The 25,222-nt window shown below is 36.1% G+C and overlaps 1 protein-coding gene across 1 annotated transcript in view; it reads right to left on the bottom strand.

The window, feature by feature from the left end:
- Sima (HIF-1 transcription factor component sima) overlaps positions 1-17,419 on the bottom strand; it is a 46,966-nt gene extending 29,547 nt beyond the window's left edge. Inside the window, exons 1-4 of the mRNA XM_071717546.1 lie at positions 14,687-17,419; positions 12,096-12,283; positions 1,017-1,165; positions 450-635 (exon numbers count right to left, since the gene is read on the bottom strand). Coding sequence (XP_071573647.1) covers positions 450-635; positions 1,017-1,165; positions 12,096-12,283; positions 14,687-15,897 — 1,734 coding nt within the window. The 5' untranslated portion in view covers positions 15,898-17,419. The remainder of the gene's footprint in view (positions 1-449; positions 636-1,016; positions 1,166-12,095; positions 12,284-14,686) is intronic.
- Positions 17,420-25,222: the final 7,803 nt, after the last annotated feature.

The raw sequence follows: 25,222 nt of genomic DNA, 5'->3' as shown, positions 1-25,222 counted from the left end.
CATTTCCAATCACGGGTATATTATTCACTAAATTGGTTGAGAAAGTTTTATTGGAAGAGGTTCTTTGGAAGAGCATATTGTGAAAAGCATATAAGTGAAATATTGCGAAGATTTTATTATTTCGCAAACTCTGCTATTCGATGAGCATTGATTTTATTTTTTTGCGTGCGTATGATATATTTAGATCTCAACTCGTCGGCTCAGGTATACACGATCTACGCCTTGCTACGCGTACACTTCGCACGTACACTATCATGTCTCTTGATTTCACATTTATAAAAAATATTAAGAATAGAATTATTTATTTTTTATTAAATTTGTTATAATTTCTCTCTCTCCCTTTCTCTACCCTCCCTTTCTCTCTTTCAGATTTATATTTATTCAACGTTTCGTGCCACGCATACTGCAATTATTAGAATGGATAAAGGGATTTCCACATTTTAATATACCTTGTAAGAAGCACTCTTCAGATTAACCTTCCTGCCTTTGTTGGTGAGGGTGCATTTGAGCCGCAGGAAGAAGTTGCGGCCACGTTTCTCATCGGTATCCGTCGACTTCGAAGACAGGCACTCGCGCAATTCATCATGGTCACAGGGATGACTGTATTCGTATACACTTTGTCCCATCATGTCCATCTATGCAAAGCATAGAGATCTGCTGTTTAGTTTTATTCCAACGAGAAACGCAGCGAAATGATCACCGTAATCATAAACTCGTAATTATCTCTTGCATTTATAGTAACGAAACTAACTGAATATTTTATGGCACTTTGTCTAATTAATTATATAAATATATGTTTTACATTTGAGTTTTCTATATAAATTTGACTGTGTACCAAAAATCGATTTCGCTACGTGTGTTGAAAAAAATTACTTTACAAAAATTACCTAAAACACATGATAATATTGTTAAAAAAATATAAGAATTATTTAAATCATTATGTATCATTTATATATTATTGCTTAATTTATTTCTCATAATTATAATAATTGTTTATAGAAGTTTGTTTGACGTACTTGTGACACTCCGAGATAATCTCTGACGTTCTCTGACAGGTAGACCATATTGCCGTCACTGGAGAGTACTAACATAAAGCCATTGAGAGCTTTTGGAAATAGTTTATCCGTCTTTGCGGACGACTCGGATTTGGCCAGCGAAACTGGAACTTAGTTAAGAGAGTCGAAAATTTAGTGAGACGCTGTCGATTAAATCCCAAAATCATTTAAAGTCGCAAAATACAGTATTAAAATCTGGATTAAAATTTTGAAAATATTCACTCAGAAAAACTCTTAGGTTATCAAACCATAAATTACACAAATAGCTATGTTAGAACCCGAATTCCGTCATTATTCGATTTAACTAGTTTAACTAGTTTAAGCGGGCTACACGCACAGAGATATGTATCAAGAAACAGTATCGCGATACTGTCTCGATAAGACATGTCTCAGATCATGTGTATTATACACACACTGCGATATGTAGCAGGTATCACTTGTTTCTAGTACTGAGTGCATGATTTTTGTAAGGGATCTGTCGCGAGATTACCCTACACACTCGAAACAGCTGAGACATATCTCAGTATCATTGTTTCGGTCTCCATGTATCCCATCAAGAACACGGAAGACAAGAGGCATGTATCGATACTTATTATATCGCCTTATGAAACCTACGGAGACGTTCCTACACACGATGAGACATGTCTCATGAAACGGTATCACGATACTGTTTCTTGATACATATCTCTGTGTGTGTGTGTATGTGTGTAGCCCGCTTAAAAGTCAAAACTAGTTTTATCAAAGGCCTTTCATCAATACTAGTATTAACTGGTCAATTTTAGAAATAACCAAATGTAAATAAACTAACAAAGGCAAATGAGAGCCCGTTCGCAACGATGGTCGGGCGACATGAAATAACCAAATGTATTTGACAATACCGGTATTCTCTAAAAATTTTTCAGTTAATACCCGTTCTGACGAGTTAAAATCAGTTTTAACGAAGCACACTCACCGTTAAAACACGTTTTTAGGTAAAACTAGTTGTAACTTTAGGTAAAACTAGTTGTAACTAGGAAAAAGTAATAATAAACTCCTGCTTTAACAAAGCAGGTGGAAAAGTGTATGCGTGGATGCAGTAGATTTTGCCGCCCTGCGGGGGGCTCCACCTAAAAAAACTAACCTAACCCAACCCAATTGTTGTGTGGGTGGATCACACGTGTATGATCACACATACACTTTTCCACCTACACAACAATTGGGTTGAATTAGGTTAGTTTCTTTAGAGGTAGAGCCCCTGCAGGGGGGGCGGAACTCACTGCATCCATGCATACACTATTCCACCCGCTTTGTTAACCTCTCCCCGGGACCGGAAGCCTAATATTAGGCGCTGGAGTGGCGCCGTCTTTTTCGTAGTTCAATCCACTGACAAGGACAAAAATGTTCTAGCACTAAAACTAAAAAGGTCGTCCAAAAAAGGGGCCGGTCCTGTAGAGGTTAAAGCAGCAATAGTTGGTCCACCCACACAACATTCTTTCGTTTGTCTTGTAAGCAAATTGTTTTGTTAATCACTTTTTAATAAACAACGAGCAACGGGAAAGGTCAATGACCTTGAAGGTCAAGGCCTCTTCTCCTCCTATATGTATACTCTGTACTGTCAATACACACATATCAGCAAATTACTTCCTTTTAATACTGATACAAAAAACATCAAAATTCGGAAAAGACCCTTGTCTGAATAATTACCAACATTTAACTGGCCCAACTCAATGAGAACTAGTCTTGCCTAGTAAAAACTGTTAACATATTTTAACAAATCGATTTTTCAGTCAGATCTAGTTTTCACTGACAGTCCATTGTTATTACTAGAATTGATCAGTTAATACTAGTATTGACGAAAGGTTTTTGATAAAACTAGTTTTGACTAGTTAAATCGGGTATTGACGGAATTCGAATTCTAACAATAACAGCAGAGAGAGGAAGAGAGAGGAGAGAGAGGGAGAGATAGATAGATAGATAGATTTATTATGCCCAAGCAAGGCTAAAGGGCAAAAAAGTAATATAGCAGTTACAATAATATGGTAATTACATACTATAGCAGTTATAACAATATAGCAGTTACAAGATGTTAAAGACAGAAGTCGATGTGAGTTTGATAGAAGTACAGTACTGTAATTACAAAGCATAATACAAAGATACACATGATGTAAACAAGAGCGAAATATTAAAGACAGAAGTTGATGTGAGTTTGATAGAAATACAGTACTGTAATTACAAAGCATGTGCATGCTCTCTCTCATAAAACGAGCAACCAATGATCCAGCATACAAACAATTGATAGGATGTTGAGTATGACGTAATAAAATATAACCAAATTCAATAATATATACACTATAAAATTAAGAACTAACGCAACTTAATAAGTATAATGAAAATAGAATATGATAAGAAGCAAGTAATACTAAGCAAACTAAACAGTGTATATAAAACTAAGAACCAAGGCGCATCGCAATCTACAAACTTATAGGTAAGAAAGCACTAGAAGCCCTATACCAAAAACTGAGAAGAAAACAAAAAAAAGAGAGAGGGAGAGAGAGGGAGAGAGAAGGAGAGAGAGGGAGAGAGAGAGAGAGAGAGTATTTGCGTGTCTTATTACATGTGTCCTCCGGGGCGAAGCCCGGGTAACCAGCTAGTATAAAATAAAGGTAAATCTTTCCTATTCTATAATTCGAATAAGTTAAGTATCTATTTTTATTTATGTATTTTAAAGTGATTTATAATAAAAATTGTGTGACTTTACTTTGTATAATACGCTTCCTACAAATTTAACCGCTCCAACGCTGTTATTTAATAATATGCTTTCATTAATCCTAACTCGGCCTAAAATTATGAGAATAATGCGCCTAAACATCCTACATTTATAAATATATTTGGAGGACTGCGTCTATACAGGGTGCAACAGAGCGCCCGTATCAGGTGATTTTTTGGAGAAATATCTACGCATTTGCTTGAAAAATGTTCCATACAAAAGTTGCAGAGTTTCGAGTGGCACAAATAATGGTAAAATCAATTTTCGAAAAAATTGATTTTTTTAACCCTTAAATGCCACACCTCTCAAGAATCTCGTAAATGACACATGGGGTCTAAAAGACCCCAGCATGAAAAATGTCTCCTTACTTATTAATTTTTTGATATTTAGTTATGAAAATTATTTTCAATGTTGTTCAAGGCTTAGAAAAGAGAATAAAATGCTTATATTGTTAAAATTTCAATTTCAACATAGTATAGAAAATTAAGATCGCCAACAGTTAAAATATTGGCTCCAAAATCAAAAAAATAAAAAATAATAAATAAATAAATATGAGCTCCATTTTTGGCGGGAACATTTGAAAATATATCATTCTAAAGAGTCTGGTGTCCGCTGGACCCCGGGTGGCATTTAAGGGTTAAGGTCACATAAAGGTTATCGCCATTTTTTTAAATATAATTATAGGATTTTTTTACATAATACGATTCTTCTAATTATTCTACATATAAAAGTATTAAGGTAGAGTTATCAAAATACCTATTAATAGTTTTTAAAATATTTTATACTTTATTCTGGCACATTTTGACATAAAATATAAAATATCTCGTAAACTATTCATTTCTTGATAACTGTACCTTAACACTTTATGTACAGAATAATAAGATAAATCAATTAATGTAAAAGAAACACATTATTACCTGTGTGAAGTTAGCACCTCATTAAAAAAATTTTTAAATTCGTAAAGTTGTTCCGGGTTGTTCTAGACTTGTTCTAAATTGTTCCAGAAAATCCAATTTTTAAAATAAAAATGTTCGCAAAAAATTATTAAAAACGATTTTCTGACCTGGCACCCCATTTTTCGAAAATCGAACTTTTCAAGGTTGTTCCAGATTGTTTTAGTTGTTCTAAACATTGTTCCCCAAAGTATTAGTTTGATTGGTCAAAAACTTTAAGAGATATTGAAAAAAGAAAAATTTTGGAAATAACAGTTTTTGGCCATTTATTCGTAAACAAAACGATTTACAAAAGTGTCGATTTAAAACATATTTATAACCGCGTAGAACAACTCAGAACAAAATTTTTAAGACCAGAACAAGAACCTAAATGGCACTTTACTCTTCATCGAAAATATTGTTTTTCAATTTTCTTAGTTAAAAATCTTGTTCCAGGCTTCCCGTTTTAAAACTATTATATCCTCCACTAGAACAACTCAGAACAAAATTTTTAAGACCAGAACAAGAACCTAAAGGGCACTTCACTCTTCATCGGAAAAATTTGTTTTTCGAATTTCTTGGTTAAAAATCTTGTTCCAGGCTTCCCGCATTAAAACTATCGTGTTCTCCACTGGAACAACTCAGAACAAAATTTTTAAGACCAGAACAAGAGCCTAAAGGGCACTTTACTCTTTATCGAAAAAATTCGTTTTTCGAATTTCTTGGTTAAAAATCTTGTTCCAGGCTTCCCGCGTTAAAACTATCGTGTTCTCCACTGAAACAACGCAAAACAAAATTTTTAAGACCAGAACAAGAGCCTAAAGGGCACTTTACTCTTCATCGAAAAAATTCGTTTTTCGAATTTCTTGGTTAAAAATCTTGTTCCAGGCTTCCCGCGTTAAAACTATCGTGTTCTCCACTGAAACAACGCAAAACAAAATTTTTAAGACCAGAACAAGAGCCTAAAGGGCACTTTACTCTTCATCGAAAAAATTTATTTTTCGAATTTCTTGGTAAAAAATTTTTTTGTGAGTTGTTCTAGTGGAAAACACGATAGTTTTAAAACGGGAAACCTGGAACAAGATTTTTAACCAAGAAAATCGAAAAATAATATTTCCGATGAAGAGTAAAGTACCCTTTAGGTTCTTGTTCTGGTCTTAAAAATTCTGTTCTGAGTTGTTCTAGTGGAGGATAGAATAGTTTTAAAACGGGAAGCCTGGAACAAGATTTTTAACTAATAAAATCAGAACATAATATTTTCGATAAAGAGTAAAGTGCCCTTTAGGTTCTTGTTCTGGTTTTAAAAATTTTGTTCTGAGTTGTCCCAGTGGAGAACACGATAGTTTTAACGCGGGAAGCCTAGAACAAGATTTTTAACCAAGAAATTCGAATTTTTCCGATGAAGAGTAAAGTACCCTTTAGGTTCTTGTTCTGGTCTTAAAAATTTTGTTCTGAGTTGTTCTACGCGGTTATAAATATGTTCTAAATCGACAGTTTTGTAAGTCATTTTGTTTACGAATAAATGGCCAAAAACTGTTATTTCCAAAATTTATCCTTTTTCAATATCTCTTAAAGTTTTTGACCAATAGCCCAGTCAAATTAAGATTTTTGGATGAAAAAATTGCCGGCAAGCTGGAAATTGGTATACAGGTTCATTTTAGTGTTCTTTTAAACATACTAAAAGTCCCCATACATAGAGCGTGAGCCGGCTGCGCCATCTTGAAAAAAAGAGTACAAAAATGGGTTTTTTGCGAATAACTCGGAAATTATTAGTTTCACGGGAAAGAACATTCAGAGCGAAAATGTAGCTGATAAAATTCCTCGCAATTTGGTTTTTTGTAGAACTTCGTACGACCATTAATTTCCGAGATAGATTTTTTTTAAGCATCGGGCAAATGAGGAAAGAGCTGTTTCTTCGAGCGTTTTTTCAAAATATCTGTTCTGGCTGTCCGAAAGTAAAAAATGCATACAATGAAAGTAAAAGAGAATTAAATTACCTACAAAATGCATTATTTATGTTATACCGCGCGACTAATATTTCTGGAAATATTACGGTTTAAATGAAATTTTGACTTTTGGAAATTATGAGAATAAATATTTCCTCGCAATATAAGTCGAAAATGTGGGTAGTCCTACGTAAAAAATTGTTAAAATCAAATAAAAAGGTTATTAAATTTTCATTATTTTGGTTTTTGACCGATTTGCATACGACTAATAGTATTTTTTATATCCGTAAAAAAAACGGTTTTTAGGTAGGGGAGACCGGGACTAAACCGCCAACGGGGTTGAACCGCCAAATCAAATATCTCGGAACCTGTATATTATGCGAACTCGCTATTAACATTGTAAATGCTGCTTATGGTACCCATGTGACCAACGGAGTTTCGGCAGGTTACCTGCCGTGTTATGATTTTTACGAGGGCAAACGTGTTTTCGGAAGGTGAAAGTGAAATTTTCTGCGCGTGGAAATATTGTAATATCTGCAATAATGTTTGCTCTCCAAATCTCGAGGTACGTGATTATAAAGAGCATGCTGAACACGAATCCAGTGTAGTTTTTTCATTATCGTTGATGTCTAATATTTCGTGAGCGATCAAACCTGAAACTTATGTTTGGGGCTTATCCGCCAGTAAGCACCCGGGGCTGGTCCGCCAGTCTCGTCACTGTGGCGCGCCGGGCGCACGACTTCAGCTCACGGCGATTTCAGGTTAGGTTTCCCTCGAGCGTGATTCTGTCTTCCCTTGCACGTGCGTCAGTTTGTGTAGGAGGGAAATGGTACGCACGTATCGTCGCAAAACGGTGTTTTGGCCGACCGAAAAGATGGCGGACCGTTGTTTTCGAGATCGCTCACGCTCACGGCACGTCGGCGAGGTACGGCGAGGCTCTGAGATCCCGCGATTTCCGCGCGAGAGTTGACATGCCGCGCGCGCGGTAGATCGTCCCGACTCCCGGCCGCGGTAAATCGTCGTTGTTGGTCGTTGTGTCAGTGACAGTCGCGCGTGTGACCGCATCGTCCAGCGTTCGCTGCATCGTCTCGGCGTCATTGTCGCCGCCGTTGTAGTGGTGGTGGTGTCGGTGGTGGTCATCGTCGTCGTCGTCGTCGTCGTCGTGGTCGTGGCCGTTGTCGTGGTGGTGGTCGTGGCCGTCGTCGTCGTGGTGGTCGTGGCCGTCGTCGTCGTGGTGGTCATGGCCGTCGTCGTCGTCGTCGTCGTCGGCGCGTCGAGGAATCGGCGCGAGGACGCCGTCGAGTCGGTAAAATAGTCGCGCTCCACCGCGAGCTTTTCTAACCCCCCTGTCGCTATTTATCGCTCCCCCGCGAGAAACGCGGCTTGGTTAGGTTGCTCGAGGGTCCGCGCTGATCCTATGGCACCGGAACGCCGTCACGCGTATTCCCCGTAGTTGCCCGCGTTGGCAATGTGACGTGCCGTTGGGGAGTTTACGATTTGGTTAACCTCTGTATTCACGTGCCTAAATTGTTTTATGGAATAGGTAAAACAATTATTTTTTAATAATGTTTTGCATAAAAATTTTAAATAAATTTTTATATTTTTCTCTTAAAAAACAATTATTAAAATGTATCCCATCATTTTTCAGGATTAGATGTACGTATATGTATTGAAAATGCAGTGTGGCGGATTAGCCCCGGGGGGGTGGCGGTTCAACCCCGGCATTTTTGAGATTTCAATTTTTCCACCGTTGTCGTTTTTGCTCTATACCGGTTAAACAAAGCAACATAGATAAAAATTTCCTATATAAATTTTGTAGCTAAAGGTTCACTCTTTACAGTGGTATACCACGTTTAACGAAAATTATTTATTTTGTTGTTAAAAATCGGCACCGAAAAAAAACTGGCGGTTTATAGCCCCGGTCTCCCCTACACTTCTCAAAATGGCGGACTTCCGAGTTATCTTTTTTTAAAAAATACACATGTTTCTTGAAGTTTATTAAATTATCTTTAAAATGATTTTTTATTTGACCTTCTGTGATGAATACTTCCAGAGATATAGCCTATTAAATATTTGTTTATGTTAAAAATTTCTTAATAATTTATAGTTTTTTTTACAAAACATGACATAAAAATACTTTAGAAAAAATAATATCGACATTTTTTCAAAAGTTTATATGCATATGTATGTGATCCTGCAGTGGGACCGGTTTAAAAATGAAAGTTTTTAAAGAATTGTCATTTCAATTATGCCTTTCTTAAGAGTTTTCGTAAAAAAATGGGGTTTGCCACACTTTTTTGTAATTTTCTCAGTTTCTATGAGAGATACGTACAAAATGCTTCAGACCAAATTTGAAGCTTATAAAATTTCCTGAAAAACAGTATATTCGGCATTAATATGTGACCAACAATTATATCAACAACAGATGCTAGAATAATGTTGCTCTTTTTTCCTCAGTTTACCGTAATTTTTAATGATTTAAATTATTGTTGAAAAAATTTATTTCGAAATTTTTGTGGTCGGCGTAAGTTTCAAATCTCATTATACATGATGTAAGCTTCCCGTTGGTCTTTGGGTTAAATTTTTAAGACGGGTAGTATTCGAGATATAGGGTGTCGAAAGTGGCCGCAACAAATTTCTGTTTCATATGCAGAGGCGAGCACACAGTGCAAGTAAGGGATATACTAATAATTAAACCAATAAAAACATAAAAAACTGCGTACATAACCTAAAATAAAATTTATAAAGAAATATTAATGTCAAAACGTAAATATAATAAAATACAATAATAATAATAATAATAATAAATAATAATAATCCTAAAAAATAATACAATAACTATTATTACATATTATATAAATATTATGTATGATGTAATATGTGTGCGTGCGGGGGAAGCTTACTTTCATTGTACTACACAAGCGCATACGCATGCCCGCACGCACACATATTACATCATACATAATATTTATATAATATGTAATAATAGTTATTGTATTATTTTTTTAGGATTATTATTATTTATTATTATTATTATTATTGTATTTTATTATATTTACGTTTTGACATTAATATTTCTTTATGAATTTTATTTTAGGTTATGTACGCAGTTTTTTATGTTTTTATTGGTTTAATTATTAGTATATCAACAATAAATATGCATCCCTTACTTGCACTGTGTGCTCGCCTCTGCATATGAAACAGAAATTTGTTGCGGCCACTTTCGACACCCTATATTTCGAATACTACCCGTCTTAAAAATTTAACCCAAAGACCAACGGGAAGCTTACATCATGTATAATGAGATTTGAAACTTACGCCGACCGCAAAAATTTCGAAATAAATTTTTTCGACAATATTTAAATCATTAAAAATTACGGTGAACTGAGGAAAAAAGAGCAACATTATTCTAGCATCTGTTGTTGATATAATTGTTGGTCACATATTAATGCCGAATATACTGTTTTTCAGGAAATTTTATAAGCTTCAAATTTGGTCTGAAGCATTTTGTACGTATCTCTCATAGAAACTGAGAAAATTACAAAAAAGTGTGGCAAAACCCATTTATTAACGAAAACTTTTAAGAAAGGCATAATTGAAATGACAATTCTTTAAAAACTTTAATTTCAAAACCGGTTCCACTGCGGGATCACATACATATGCATATAAACTTTTGAAAAAATGTCGATATTATTTTTTCTAAAGTATTTTTATGTCATGTTTTGTAAAAAAAACTATAAATTATTAAGAAATTTTTAACATAAACAAATATTTAAAAGGCTATATCTCTGGAAGTATTCATCACAGAAGGTTAAATAAAAAATCATTTTAAAGATAATTTAATAAACTTCAAGAAACATGTGTATTTTTTTAAAAAAGATAACTCGGAAGTCCGCCATTTTGAGAAGTGTACCTAAAAACCGTTTCTTTTACGGATATCAAAAATACTATTAGTCGTATGCAAATCGGTCAAAAACCAAAATAATGAAAATTTAATAACCTTTCTATTTGATTTTAACAATTTTTTACGTAGGACTACCCATTTCCGACTTATATTGCGAGGAAATATTTATTCTCATAATTTCCAAAAGTCAAAATTTCATTTAAACCGTAATATTTCCAGAAATATTAGTCGCGCGGTATAACATAAATAATGCATTTTGTAGGTAATTTAATTCTCTTTCACTTTCATTGTATGCATTTTTTACTTTCGGACAGCCAGAACAAATATTTTGAAAAAACGCTCGAAGAAACAGCTCTTTCCTCATTTGCCCGATGCTTCAAAAAAATCTATCTCGGGAACTAATGGTCGTACGAAGTTCTACAAAAAACCAAATTGCGAGGAATTTTATCAGCTACATTTTCGCTCTGAATGTTCTTTCCCGTGAAACTAATAATTTCCGAGTTATTCGCAAAAAACCCATTTTCGTACTCTTTTTTTCAAGATGGCGCAGCCGGCTCACGCTCTATGTATGGGGACTTTTAGTATGTTTAAAAGAACACTAAAATAAACCTGTATACCAATTTCCAGCTTGCCGGCAATTTTTTCATTCAAACGCCCAAAAATAATCTAATTTGACTGGGCTACAATCAAACTAATACTTTGGAACAAAGTTTAGAACAACTAGAACAGCCTGGAATAACCTTCAAAAGTTCGATTTTCGAAAAATGGGGTGCCAGGTCAGAAAATCGTTTTTATTAATTTTCCGCAAACACTTTTATTTTAAAATTTTGATTTTCTGGAACAATTTAGAACAAGTCTAGAACAACCCGGAACAATTTTTAGAATTTCAAAATTAAAAAAATGGGCTGCTAACTTCACACAGGTCACATTGTTGCTTTTCAAAAAAGACATGTAGTTGCATATTACAAATCAACTATGAGATTTCTTTACATCAATTGATTCAGCTTATTATTCTGTACATAAAAGTATTAAGGTTCAGTTACCAAAAAATGAATAGTTTACTAAATATTTTACATTTCATGTCAAAATGTGCCAGGATAAGGTATAAAATATCGTAAAATTATTAATATTTTAATAACTCCACCTTAATACTTTTATGTGTAGAACAATTAGAAGAATCATTGTGTAAAAAAATCATATAATTCTATTTAAAAAAATGGCAATGACCTATATGTGACCTTAAAAAAATCGATTTTTTCGAAAATTAATTTTACCATTATTCGTTTCCCTCGAAATCCTACAACTTTTGTATGGTACAGTTTTCAAGAAAATGCACATTTTTCCAAAAGAAAAAAAGCCTAGTATAGGCGTTCTGTTATAACTTTTACATTTGCAACGAGTATATTTCCATATTTCTAGTTGAATAGATGATGTCTTGTATCTCCAAAGAGGGAAACATCTTTGCTATATTATGATAAAGCCGGACATTCAGATACTTTCATAGATACTTACTGGAATCCACGATGGCCCGGACTTTGAGGAAAGCAATTGCCAGTCTCATTACGCTGGCCTTATCTAAAAGCGCTGCCTGTTCCGGCGCGACCGGAAGCGCGGCCGCGAGTTCGGTGAAGATATCGGTCTCCCTACTGCGTCTGCAGCGCGCTGCATCGCGGGACCTCTCCTTCCTCTTCTCATTGCTCCTGCAACAACACAAAAAGTTCCTTTCGTCTATCGGCTGCGAAATAAGCTAGTCCATCCGATATTACTTCTATTGCGCAATCTGCGATCTTTACAAATGTTTTATAAATTGACATGTATTATAAACTCTGAGAAATATATCAATAAACTGCAAACTATATCGAGAGAATATTTTTAACATTCTTTGCCAAAAGACGAATTTTCGCGACAATACTGACCAAAAAAATTATGGTAGAAAGTGAAAAACACCCATGCATTTCATGTAGAAAAGTTGATGTGGTTTTGAAATGTTATATATACAGAGTGTTCTAACGAAAAGTGTTCACCGGGATTATTTTGGAATCTATAAGTGATTTTTCCAAAAAAGAAACAGGTCGATTTTGTTTGCGAGGGAAACAGGTTCTTGTCATAAATTCACCTACTTCTGGGCTAACCGCCTAGGCGGGATAACAACCCTCTCAAAAATCTTAACTGGCAACAGGGGTGAAAAGTAGCAAATGATTTCAAGATCTTTTAATTCTCTTTACAATGATACCTACTTATAGTTTTTTTAATCTAAGTCAATAGTTTCTGAGAAAATGCGTTTCAAAGTTTCAGGGACAATAAAATACAAGTTCATTTATATGTATATATATATGTATATATATATATGTATATATATATGTATATATATATATGTATATATATATATATATATATATATATATATATGTATATCTATATGTATATATATGTACACTGAGAAAAAAAAATCGTTGATTCAAAGAAATATTATTTGATTCAACTAAATGCAGCGGTCACGGGCTGTCAAGCTAACATTTGTTAATTCAAAAAATATTATATAAAATAAAATAAAATATTTCTTGATATTACTCACGTATATTTGATTTAAATATATTAATATTTACATTAAACAAATCACTACAACTAAACGAGTTTAGTCAAATTAACAACATTTTTTTCTCAGTGTATGTACATATATATATATATATATATATATATACACTCTTCTTTTGCGCGTTTTTCATATAGAATGAATCACGCGTGAACGAGAGCTCTCTTGACTATCTTCTACTAGACTTTTTTCCGCAAACAGACGTCCTGAAGTACCTCGTGAGCGAAGTGTCGCTATCACGTGTCAGGTGCACTATCATACACGATAAACGGTCTCATTGCCCGATTTTAGAAGGTCGCTGTCGTCAACTTGACTCGACATTACGCTACATTGGTTACACCAATCGTGCATCATAATGCATGCTGTGCACGCTGCGGGCACCGCTTGATTTCGGAGTAAGTAGGCTACTCGGTTACCAAGCGCGAATATGCACGCGTATTATTTGACAAAGATAACATTTAAATACCAGTTTTTAGTAGAAATTAGACCTGTTTCATTGAATTTAATGCACTAAAAATTTTGTAAAATTTTGCCAACTTTGCTTTCGGTTAAAGAAATAGTTTTACCAACATTATTTTAAAGTATATAACAACCCTCATAAAGAGAGAGAGAGAGGAGGAGGGAGAGGGAGAGGGAGAGAGAGAGGGAAAGAAAATTTCGTTACAGAGACAAATTCTAAAAAACTCCCTCCCGAAATATCTGAGATGGATAAAGTCTCAGTCTAACAATAAGAAGCGAAGAGGCGGAAGAGATTGTCTATCATGAAAACCGCTTGAAGTATCAGCATTAACTCGAGCGCATTCAATTGCTGTCGCTGCAGAATGTAGCTATTGGCAGATCGGAAGGTGCATCTTTTTCGGTCGTCAATCGAGGGAAAACGTCGACGTTATCGCGAGGCGAAGCGTTATCACCGCGGCAGGTCGACCTTCGAACGATACTTCGAAATCGATCCTACGATCTCGTCACGTTTTCTTTCCCTCACCTCCCTCCTACCGCTAGCGGACTCAAACCAGTCAAAGTCAAACTGATCGGCTAATCCGGTCGACGTAATTAAACGTTACGGAAAATTTCCGCGGAAAAACGATACAATCAATTCATTTTTTTTCTTCGGCGCAGATTGATATAGAATGTTCCATGTTGCACAAACTATAAGTGACATGCAAACTTCTTTAATTGAAAGAAGACAGTTTTTTTGGAACGGGCTAACTTGTTTAAATGTTTAAGAAAACTTATCATAAAGTTTAGAAAACCTAATTTTCGTTAAAAGAATTTTAAAAACTACTAAAATTGAGTAGAGTAATTTCAATTGAATTAGGTTACAAAATTGGATAAAATTGAATTAAAATTAAAAAAGATTTAGATTAATTAGAAGAAAATAGATTTATCCTAAAAAAACTTTTATAGAATTGATTCACCATTTGTAACGTCACGGTATTCAACGTCACGGTATCAAAGAGCAGCAGGTGAAAACGAGGAAAACAAAAGAACATTACGATAATCGCCAACTTACAAGTAATTCTCGAGGAGCTGTTCGTCCTCCACGTAGCCGTGATGCAAGTTATCATTATCATTGTAACCATTATCGTACATACATGGCGGCAAGACGGGTGCGCCATAAGCGTACGAGGTGTCGTAAAGGGGACAGCGATCGCTCGCCGGGCACTGTAGCCATCGGTCCTCGCTGCAGAAATTGAACAGTTCCGGGCAGTTGTTGCAAAACCAATTGCCTGGTCCTTGATCGCCCTGTCCCAGATCGTATCGGCCCGGTTCGCGCGGCTGCTCCTCGCACGGGTGTGCGGCATGAGGGTTCACGTCGCAAAATTGCGAGTCGCTAAGTCTCGGATCGCAAAATGGCGAGTCACGTAGTCGTAAATCGCTATACCCTAGATCGCAATATCCCAGAGTGCTGGGACCCATGTCGCAAGTTCGTAAATGGTTGGGCGCTAAATCGCAAGAGGGTAGATCACGGAAATCCAGATCGCGATGATACTCTCGGGGCTGGTCCATCCTTGCGGCCTGCCCGTATCGCGATCTCCTCGAGTAGATCGCGCGATTACCCGCCGAAGGCGGTTTGCAGCCGTCCGTCGGTGGATCAAAGTACATTGCGAGGTCCTCAACGTCAATCGGACTCAGCTGGCAAGTCCTCGAGGCCGCCGTATTCGCCGCGCGAGTCCCCGACTGCGGGTCGGCCAAGTGACCGTCGTTACGGAACCACCTTGTTTCCACCGGATCGTCGCAATCGGCGCCCGCTGAAGCGACATTGCACGTTGCTGACGCGATATTGCACGACGTCGCTGGTGCATTACTACACGCCACGTTGCAACTCAGCCCAGACGCATACGGAAATCTCATCGTGGAGCAAGATGTCGTCCCGATATCGCAAGCTCGTGATCTAGTATTATCGCCAGCGTGTGACGTAAGGCTGGAAGAGGGTGCGGCAATATTGCCGGGTAAGACATTGACGTTGCTAAACGCGATCGCTGGACCATAAGACGACGGCGGTGGTTTCAGCAATTCGCGCGACGGAAAATCGATCCCGTTTCCTCTTGCCATGTGACGCGCATCGACACCGACGTAACCCGACGCCTTGCCGATCCAGTCGCGGAGATCGGAGCAACGACCCCGCTGTTGACGACCATCACCGAGAATGATGTTTCCATCCTCTTCTCTCGCCTTACCTCCTCGTCTTTCTTCTTCCATCTCGTGCAGACGCGCGTTCATTTTTCCTCCTCGATCTTCGATCCACGTCACTACTTCTTAATCTTGCAGTTGTCTCACTCTTAAAAATTTCTACTTCTCTTTTCTTTACCTTCTTCAGTCTTTTTTACCGTGTCTTTCACTTTTCTTAGAACTAATTATACTTATTTTAATCAACGCGATCAGTAGAATTTCACGTCTTACAATTAATCCTATCAAGAGATTTTTCATCTAAAAAATTTTTTCTCGTCCTTTTCTTTTTCTTTTCCTTTCTTTGTTTACTATCTCCTCTTCTCCGTTGAAAGCTGTTTCCATTCGTGATTAGTCTACGTATGGCACAGCCGCCGAAAATTGCATGCTTTAATTATGCTAATTTTGTTATTGTCTTTCACTTATTCATTCCTGCGTTTTTCTTTCTCTATCTTTTTTTTTAATTTTTAAGTTTGCTTCTTTAGAACTTACTCCATTTATTCTCTTTCTTCCCAACTTATACAACTTATGCTTTCTTTGATAAGAAAACAAAGTATTATCTTCGCCATTCATTAATTAATCATCGTTAATCTACATAGAAATAAATTTCCAGCACGTTAATGCGTTTGATCCTTAGTCGTTTTCCACTTGCTCGACATTTCATCCCTCTTCTTTATCTTTCACATTCGCCTTTATTTTTTTGTCACTAAAAGCTTATCTTGGTCATGTCTGATCCACGTGACCGATGTACAATCGGGAATTTCTTAGCACGAGAAGGGGAAAAGGTAGAAATACAAAAAAATAAGATTTAGTTGATTAATATCCTAGCCCCTCTTCATAAGTGAAACGTCCAACTGCGCCTGTCTGTCTGCGCTATCCCTCTTTTCCGATTTTTCTTTTCTCAGTTTATTCACTCTACTCTTCTATATTTTCCACAAAAATTCGCTTTTCTTTACGCTCGGTACGCAAGTCGCAAGTTCATCTCTCGACGATTCCAATCATCCTCGTAAAAAAAAAACGAAACTCACCCCCTCAGCTCCGATTGCTGCTCTCTAATCTCAGTTCTTCGCACTCCTTTACACGCCAATCCAGCTATACTCTCTTCGTGTTTTATCCACAGTTTTGAATGACACTTTCTCATCCTTTTTTCACTTATTCCTCACTCATTCCTTCCCCTCTTCATCTATTTGTGTCTTGCCCTCCAGAACTAATGGTCGTCGTAACGATTTCTTTTATTATCTCTTATCGGCTTATCTTTTTTGTTGTATCTCTTGATAGACTCTCTCTTGCTCTTTATCTTAACAGAGCAAATTCGAAATTAGATCTAGTCAGCGGAGATGTCAACGATCTACGTTTCCTGATTCATTGAGAGCAACCCTGAACGGGGTCGTCATCCTCGTCTTCTCGCACACTCCCCTCGGCACGACTTTTGAGCCACTTTCACGGCTCGCGCGATACTAAAGCCCGGTAGCAATGCAATGCTATTCCTGCTGGACGTTCCAAACGATCGTTATCTCGTCGATAACGATACTCTATCATCGACCCGCGCGCGACACAACAAATTCATCGAGCACGTTTTTACCGACTTGAATATTTCTATTTATTTCTATTTATTTGTCACGATTCATCGATGTTTCAAACCTGTCATTCTGCAGATTCTTGCCGTAACTTTCATCAAATAACGTCAAATAGATTCAGTTAGCGTAAAAATATTTTTGCAACGAATAAAAGAAACGAATAAACAGTCGCTAAATTCGCTAGAAAATAACAACACGATGGGGATACGGGTGGTAAAATTCGCGGAATACGTGATAAGGGTCTGTATATCGCGTATGAAGACTCCAATAGAAGGAAACGCGGTGAAAAACAACGCAATTAGCATATTTTTGCATTAAGTAGCACGTACACAGCTTGCAGTTTCTAGATCTTGCGATCTTAAAATAAAGAAGTAAATCTAGGAATAAATATTTTAACCGACATTATTTTAACTGCACTATATGTATATTATTTTCAAAAAATTGGCAAATTAAATATCTGAAAAGAGCAGTCTTTTTAGGACACTCCAGTTATAATTTTCTAACACAATATGCCCGAGAGATCTAACGAAATCTCAAATTAATAAATGTTCTCAATCCAAACAATGTTGATGTTGCAAGAGAGTCTTATACTTTACGTATCTTTTTCACTCTCTGCAGTCGCATGTCTAATGACTTTCCGGTAATTTGAATGCCCAGTAGTTGGTCATAATCGTGAGCGTTCCTATCGCGCAAGATAACGCAATCCCCGACGAGTATCGCCCGCTCGAAGAGAACAAGAAGAACCATTGTACGCGCCACAGATCATCCGCAAACGTTTTTATCCAGCGTTTTTTTTCGATCGCGCAACCTGATGCAATGCAATCCCAATGACGGATACACTGCAATCCTGACGCAATACTGCGCGAGACATCCTCGAGCCGATCGCGTAATCCTCGCAGCGTAATCGTGCAATTGGAAGTGCCGTCGATATGAAAACACGGAAATTATTCCGCGATCGTTTCCTGAGTCAATCGGCCCGCTATTTACTTACGACCAACGTTTCGTAGCTTTTTGATAGCTACATCTTCGTGTTCCACTTATTGTTAGTCAAATAATAGTAGTAGTAGTAGTAGTAGTAATAATAATAATAATAATAATAGTATTAGTAGTAGTGATAGTAGTGATGGTAGTGATAGTAGTAATAGCAGTAATAGTATAGTAATAGTAGTTTAGGGTTCGAGTCGTTGTCGATCGCGGGATGATGATGATAGTGTAGAAAAGTGTATAGTTGGATGAAATGATGTATGTGGAGGATGTGTCCCCAAAAATACCATGCGATTCTCTGCGAGTTGCGATGGTAAGATTCCATAAGTATATGCCCGCCTAGCTCTTGTCGTCCGATAAAATCGTCGGTGAGAGCGTCGATCAGGGCAATGAGTATTGTTGCCGAATTTGTTTATATATTTTAGTTAGCGCGGCCGAGCGCTCGCGAAAAAGCGCGTTTTGCCCGCGCGCGATTAATTAGTGTGGTGTCATCTTGATAGGGACCGTAGGGGCACATGCGGCTACACAGAGAAAAATAATCATTCTACAGCCAAGGAAAGCACTTACTTAATTTTATTTCTTTTAAATAAGTTTTCTTACAACAAAAAATATTTTCTTACTAATAGTTTTCAAATATCTTTGATACAAGTGTTTGAAAAGAATATTGTTTTGAGTAAATGTAATGCTTATGTTGACTTTATGGTAGATTTGCGGATATATATAGGTAACCTTATCAAATACTTAATTCGCAAATCTATCATAAATTCATTATAAACATTACATTTACTCAAAACAATATTCTGGTTTTCAAAGACTTGTGTCAAGATATTTGAAAACTATTAGTAAGAAAATATTATTTGTTGTAAGAAAACTTACTTAAAAGAAATAAAATAAAGTAAGTAAGTGCTTTCCTTGGCTGTAGAATGATTATTTTTATGTGTGCACCACAGTAGTAATACAATTAGTAATAGTAGCAGTAATAGTAATAGTATTAGCAGTAGTAACAGCAGTAGTAACAGCAGTAGTAGCAGTGCAGTAGTAGCAGCAGTAGTAGTAGTAGCAGTAGTAGCAGTAGTAGTAGTAGTAGTAGCAGTAGTAGTAGTAGTGGCAGTAGCAGTAGCAGTAGTAGTAGTAGTAGTGGTAGTAATACAAACAAAGAAAACAAGAGATTAAACCTCGACAGAATGGACAAAGAAAAGTACACGCAAATGACGCACCAACAATACTGTTAATTAATAAATAAGCGCGTTTTTCATCGCGCCTAAATTTTACGGATAAGCGATGACTAATACTTCCGGATATGATATATACAACATGCATACAATACTCCGCGCCGATTTCGGCGGGAGGTACCCCAACATTTATGTACAAAATACGTTTGCACAGGAAACGAATACGGTTTTCTTGGGATCTTCTAACAGAGTGACGGGCAAGGTTTTTCCAAACCGCGATTATCTCCTAATCAAATTCAATGACACGGCGTATACTTTCGCCTATATTCAAGAAATCATGTATTCTTGGGTCACTAGAAAGCAATATATTATAGGGTTTTCTTTCTCACGGAAATGTGCAATTCTCTATCTTATCGCTATCCACGATTGACGTGAAAATCGTGAAGAATCATATATTTTCTAATATTAAATGCTCAAATATAATGAATACTGCGGATCTGTTAGTTCTCTCGAAGATTCACCGAGATACTTGACCTAGAGATTAAATCTAGCCTTCGTTTTGTTCAACCGCCCATACGTTTAAAGCTACCAACGGCAGGATGCGATGTACAACAATTCGGGAAGAAAACTTTCCAGAAGGTCGCTATCCGTTCATGCGTGCACGCCGCGTAATCGTCGCGATGTATACAGAGTGTTCCACTTCTGCCACATCATCTTTTAACAGCCGGAGTCCTTGACTAGCTTGGAGTCGGGTTAGCGCAAATGTCAAGGGAAATCAGCGTCTGCCGCAACTTTACAAAGAAAAACTTGTCATTATACGAAAATTAACATTTCGAGGAAATAAACATCCCAGTTAGAATTAAGGACGATATAACGTTCAACTAATAACAATATTATGCGAGAATTCTTTATTTTCCTTCGTTAATTACTCAAAAACCTACTTCGACGTTTCCGTGGATAAAAAGTCGACTCTGAGAGCATTTGTTTTTGACAAATAAAACCGAAGTAAAACACTCTGTAGACCATGCATACATGATTGAAGTGGAGAGAACTCCCCTCACTAGTCGCTTATACAGAAAAATAACTGTCACAGCAGACACTTTAATTGACATATTAATCTCTACTTCCCCTGACTACCCCTTCGCCGACCTCTATCGATCACTTGGCCAGACATACGGTTTTTGCTACGTATAAATACCCTTTGCTTAAATACGTTACATTGTGACTAGATTAATCGAGAATGCGTTACATCGCAGATTACACATCCTTATTTCCAATATTAAACTTTCTGTTAATTCGAGTAACGTCGCTATTTTGCTGTTTTATATAGAATGAATCACTAAAGATGTTACAGGCTAGTATTTCTGAAACTAAACGGGATATAAAATTCTTATTTTCTCGCGACTGTTTGATATCGAAACGGACAAAAAAAATTAACTTTATCACACAATGTCCGCTTCGATACCAAACAGTCGCTAAAAAATAAATATTTCGTTCAATTTCAGAAATATTATCCTGTAACACCTTTAGTGATTCACCCTATAAGCTGCAATTAATCTCGATAAAAGATATATCTTATTGTCTAAAGAATAAATCGTCTAAAAATAGTGAATTGTTTACATTATTTACAACAATATAATTATATTTCTCTTACAGACTTCAAAGGAAATACCTCTCGATTAATTAATGGATAAATGATATAAAATTTAATAACATTAAAAGATTGGGTTACCCATTATTGCTGGAATTTCAATAATCTTGTTATTTCTTCTCCAATAACTCGTAAATAGATTTTAATGCTCGCAAAAGTTAAATTCAAGTTCTATAAAATAATATTTTCACCCTAATTTACACCCTGTGAAAAATTCTTCAGATTCTTTACTCGATGTAAGTACACGGAGAGAATTTTTTCTTAGAATTTACCCTGAAATCATGATAGTTGTGGGATAACACGTTGCTACGAAGAATTTTATGCGAGCTATTCTGATTAATATCCACCATAATAAAAAATATTAATATCTGTTACATTAAAATATAAAATATGTTTGATTAATTTTACTAAAATATATTTAAGAAATTTCAACAATTTTTCGAAAATTACCAATCTGCTTGGAAATTTTTATCACGTTTGTAAAATGTCTTTTGTATATTTCAAAAATTCCTTGGTTGCCAAGTTGTCCCAAGTTTGTAGTGAATTTAACGGTAAAATATAACAAAAAATTCTCTCCGTGTATCACGAAATATTCGCATACTTTACGCGCGAGAGCAAGACCAACATGTCGACTGAAGATTTTTTGGACTGTAAACCAAGTATCTAGAATCTAGAGAAAACTTGTTTGTATCAAAAAAGTGTTGCGATAACGAAGAATCAAACTAATTTTTGTCCTATTTACAGGCTACGTGATGGATAGTCCGTATAAAAGGAATGAATAATAATCGTCGTGTCGCGCTATCGTTCTACTTTTGTATTCGGTATAGTGATAACCCTACATAAGTGAAATATCTTCCACCGCTCGCAAACGCTATCGTGCGTGCGTGATACGTGTCGAACGTTGTTTTCGTCGATCTCGCCTCGTTATGGTCTACCGATGATTATCACATGACCCCACTGACGCTAATGGTTTCCTCGTAGTTTCGCAGTTTCCGAGTAGGTTATTTTAGCGCGTGTCACGCGAAACCCTCGCGGTCCAAAGGAGAAGGGGAATCCTTGTGGCTGAAAAAAGCTCTCCCTATGGATCGCTTCTCTCGAAAAATATCTCTTTAACGTCCATTTCTATCAATGTATATTTTTCTAGTTGTAAGAATTAGAAAAAGATAAAGAGTAAGTTAAACCGAGATTAAAGTTAATCATTGATAGAAATGGACATAAGTCACACAACGGGAACTCCTTTGTTTATATTCACCGTTTTAGAAGTAAAACCATGATGGAGATCAATATCACCTGATCCCGTACTCTAGAGGAACGTCGCCAGTTTAAATTAGTCCGAAATCAATGTCTCGAAATATAACGCGATTGATTCAAATGTCCCGAATTATAATTGACGCACGATAAGACGCGCCGAGCATGAAAAAAAATAGACAAAACATCGATTGCGATCAGTGTTAGAGTCTGGACTTTGAACGGCTGATTACCGACAAAATACAATCCTAGAAAATTTTCCGTTCTAAACTCTTACGAAATAGATCGGAGTGGACAGAAACATCGCCTAATTCGCCGGAATTACCGTTGTCATGGACGCCGCTATCCGCACGATAAAGAATCGCTTTGTCTCGCGTGAACGAGCGATTATTTAAGGATTTTTTATAGCTATAATATTAATAATTAAAAATAATAAGTCAACCGCTCAATCTAAGAAAAACTTAAGAGAAACGGTAAACAACCAATAACGAGCATAAAAAGATGTTAGATAAAGAAAAAAATTTAGATTTATTCACAACAATATGAAGCGTATTTCGATTTAGATACTAACAAAAAATTAAGATAATTCTAAGCTTTATGCTAACATCTTTTTATGCTAAGGTTCATCACTTTCTTGTTGTTTGTCCTAATTATTAAAATTCAAAATATGAGATTTTCATATGCTTTGTGTATGCAATGCATGGAAAAAGTGCATAGAGAAAAACGAGGAGAAAAAGAATATTCTTGATTTAAAAATATCTTTAGTTTCAACGTGGAAATATTGAAATGAGATTATATTGCGTTAAACTTGCTTGAATAAAGTAATTATATACATGTATAGTGCAACCAAGAAAAAAATGTTGAAATAAAAAGTTGAAATTCTTATAAGAAGATTATAGTGATCTTGCTTATATGTGAAACAATCTATATCTTCTTAAGAATTTTAACTTTTTATTTCAACATTTTTTTTCTCAGTTGCACTATATAATGACTTCATTCAAACAAGTTTTCTTCAAGCAAGTTTAACACAATATAATCTCATTTCAAGATTTCCACGTTGAAACTAAAGATATTTTCAAATCAAGAACAATCTTTTTTTCTGTGTGTAATTTTTAATAGCGATTGTCTCGTGTTCGGGACCGTCAATTAAATACTTTTAAACTGTACAAACGTGTAGATACCACATTTATTAACGTATAGTAAAATTTTCAAATTTTTCTTGTTTATTGCGATTCGCGAGACAACTACCTTAAATTAATAATATTAATAACGCACGACTGACTTCATTTCGCGGTGTACACCAACCTATGTAGCTATTTTTTCGAAATTTTACAGGCCAAAAGAACATAAACGTCTTTTATCAATCTGTTGAGAAAACAATTGATTCAAATCCTAGCGCATAGCTGAAAATATTGAAACAATATTTCAGTTGTGGGACTTCGATCCCGAAAAATACATACTGTATATTCATATACCTTTCTTAAGAAAATAATGATCTTCGCTCGCTACGATTTTACATTACATTAAACTGGTTGACGAACTCGGTAGATTCTGATTAATCGAGGAATATGACTAGAAGTTTTTATCTATCTACTTAAACAATTGATCGGAATCAATTATAATAGCGACATACTGCTCCGCTGTTTGCTCTCTGATAAAGATTGAGTACGTTCGACTGGCTGGTGACGTAAAATGGATAAAATTTCCGCAGTTAGCGTATGAATGTAGAATAAATGCGGGATATATTCCTGGATAACCGACGCTTCTACATTTTACGTAATAGCGCGCAGCGAAACATTGGAATATTAACTGTTGGGGTCGCGGACGCGATTGTATAATAAACGCCTTGCCATCGCGCGCGTGCACGCGAGTTGAGAAAAAGAGAAATCGAACCTCGGGCTATTTCTAAAAAAGATTGTCACTGTTGACGATATTCTTGAATGTTCGAAAAGCGTCGGTCCAAATTGCGTGCATATTTAATGGCTTGTTGCGCCACGAGATAAAAAAAAATCACTCGTATACCAGCATGCCGCTAGAAAGTCAAGAAAGAGAGGAGAAAAGAGAGACAAAAATCCTTTTAGGACACCAAACAGAGAGATATAGAAATATACAGGGTGTTTTCTAAGTAAGTACAAAAAATTGAAGGGAATATTCCTGCCTTATTTTAGGAAGAAAAAGGCACTTCTATTAACATATGCCCTGCTTTATTTTCGAAATACACGGTGTCAAAGACGCACGGTCCTGGTGGATCTAAAAATGTTTTATTGGTACTGGAAAATGGTTCTTAATAGTTTAATACTACATGTATACGCATACCAAATTTGAATAAAATACCTTTAAACGTTTTCCGATAATTTTCGAAAATTTTATTTGTTTTCACAACTTTGACACCCTGTATTTTGAAAACGAAGCAGTTTAGGGCATATGTTTATATATATATAAGACCTTTTCTTCCTAAAATAAGCTACGGAATATCCTTTTCAATTTTTTGTACTTAGGAAACACCCTGTATACACGATCATTTCTCGAATTGGACTCGCAGTCGTACAGAAATAAATCCCAGGCGCCATTTTCGGATGAAAATCTCGAGTTAATGGACAAAGTCATGCGCGGATAAAATATAGCGGAAAGTAAACCAACTGTAATGACATATAAATAAGCCGGGTACAGTGAGTAAAGAAACCACTCATCAATTTTAATAAAGTAAGTCGCTCGTCGTAAGTCGTAAATAAGTCATAATGATGCGA

The sequence above is a fragment of the Temnothorax nylanderi genome, unplaced genomic scaffold, assembly GCF_030848795.1.
Source record: "Temnothorax nylanderi isolate EJ_2023f unplaced genomic scaffold, tnyl_v1.0 TNYL_tig0216_pilon, whole genome shotgun sequence".
Taxonomy (NCBI): Eukaryota; Metazoa; Arthropoda; class Insecta; order Hymenoptera; family Formicidae; genus Temnothorax; species Temnothorax nylanderi.
The sequence above is the reverse complement of the archived record's forward strand: the minus strand, read 5'-3'. Positions and strand labels throughout refer to the sequence as shown.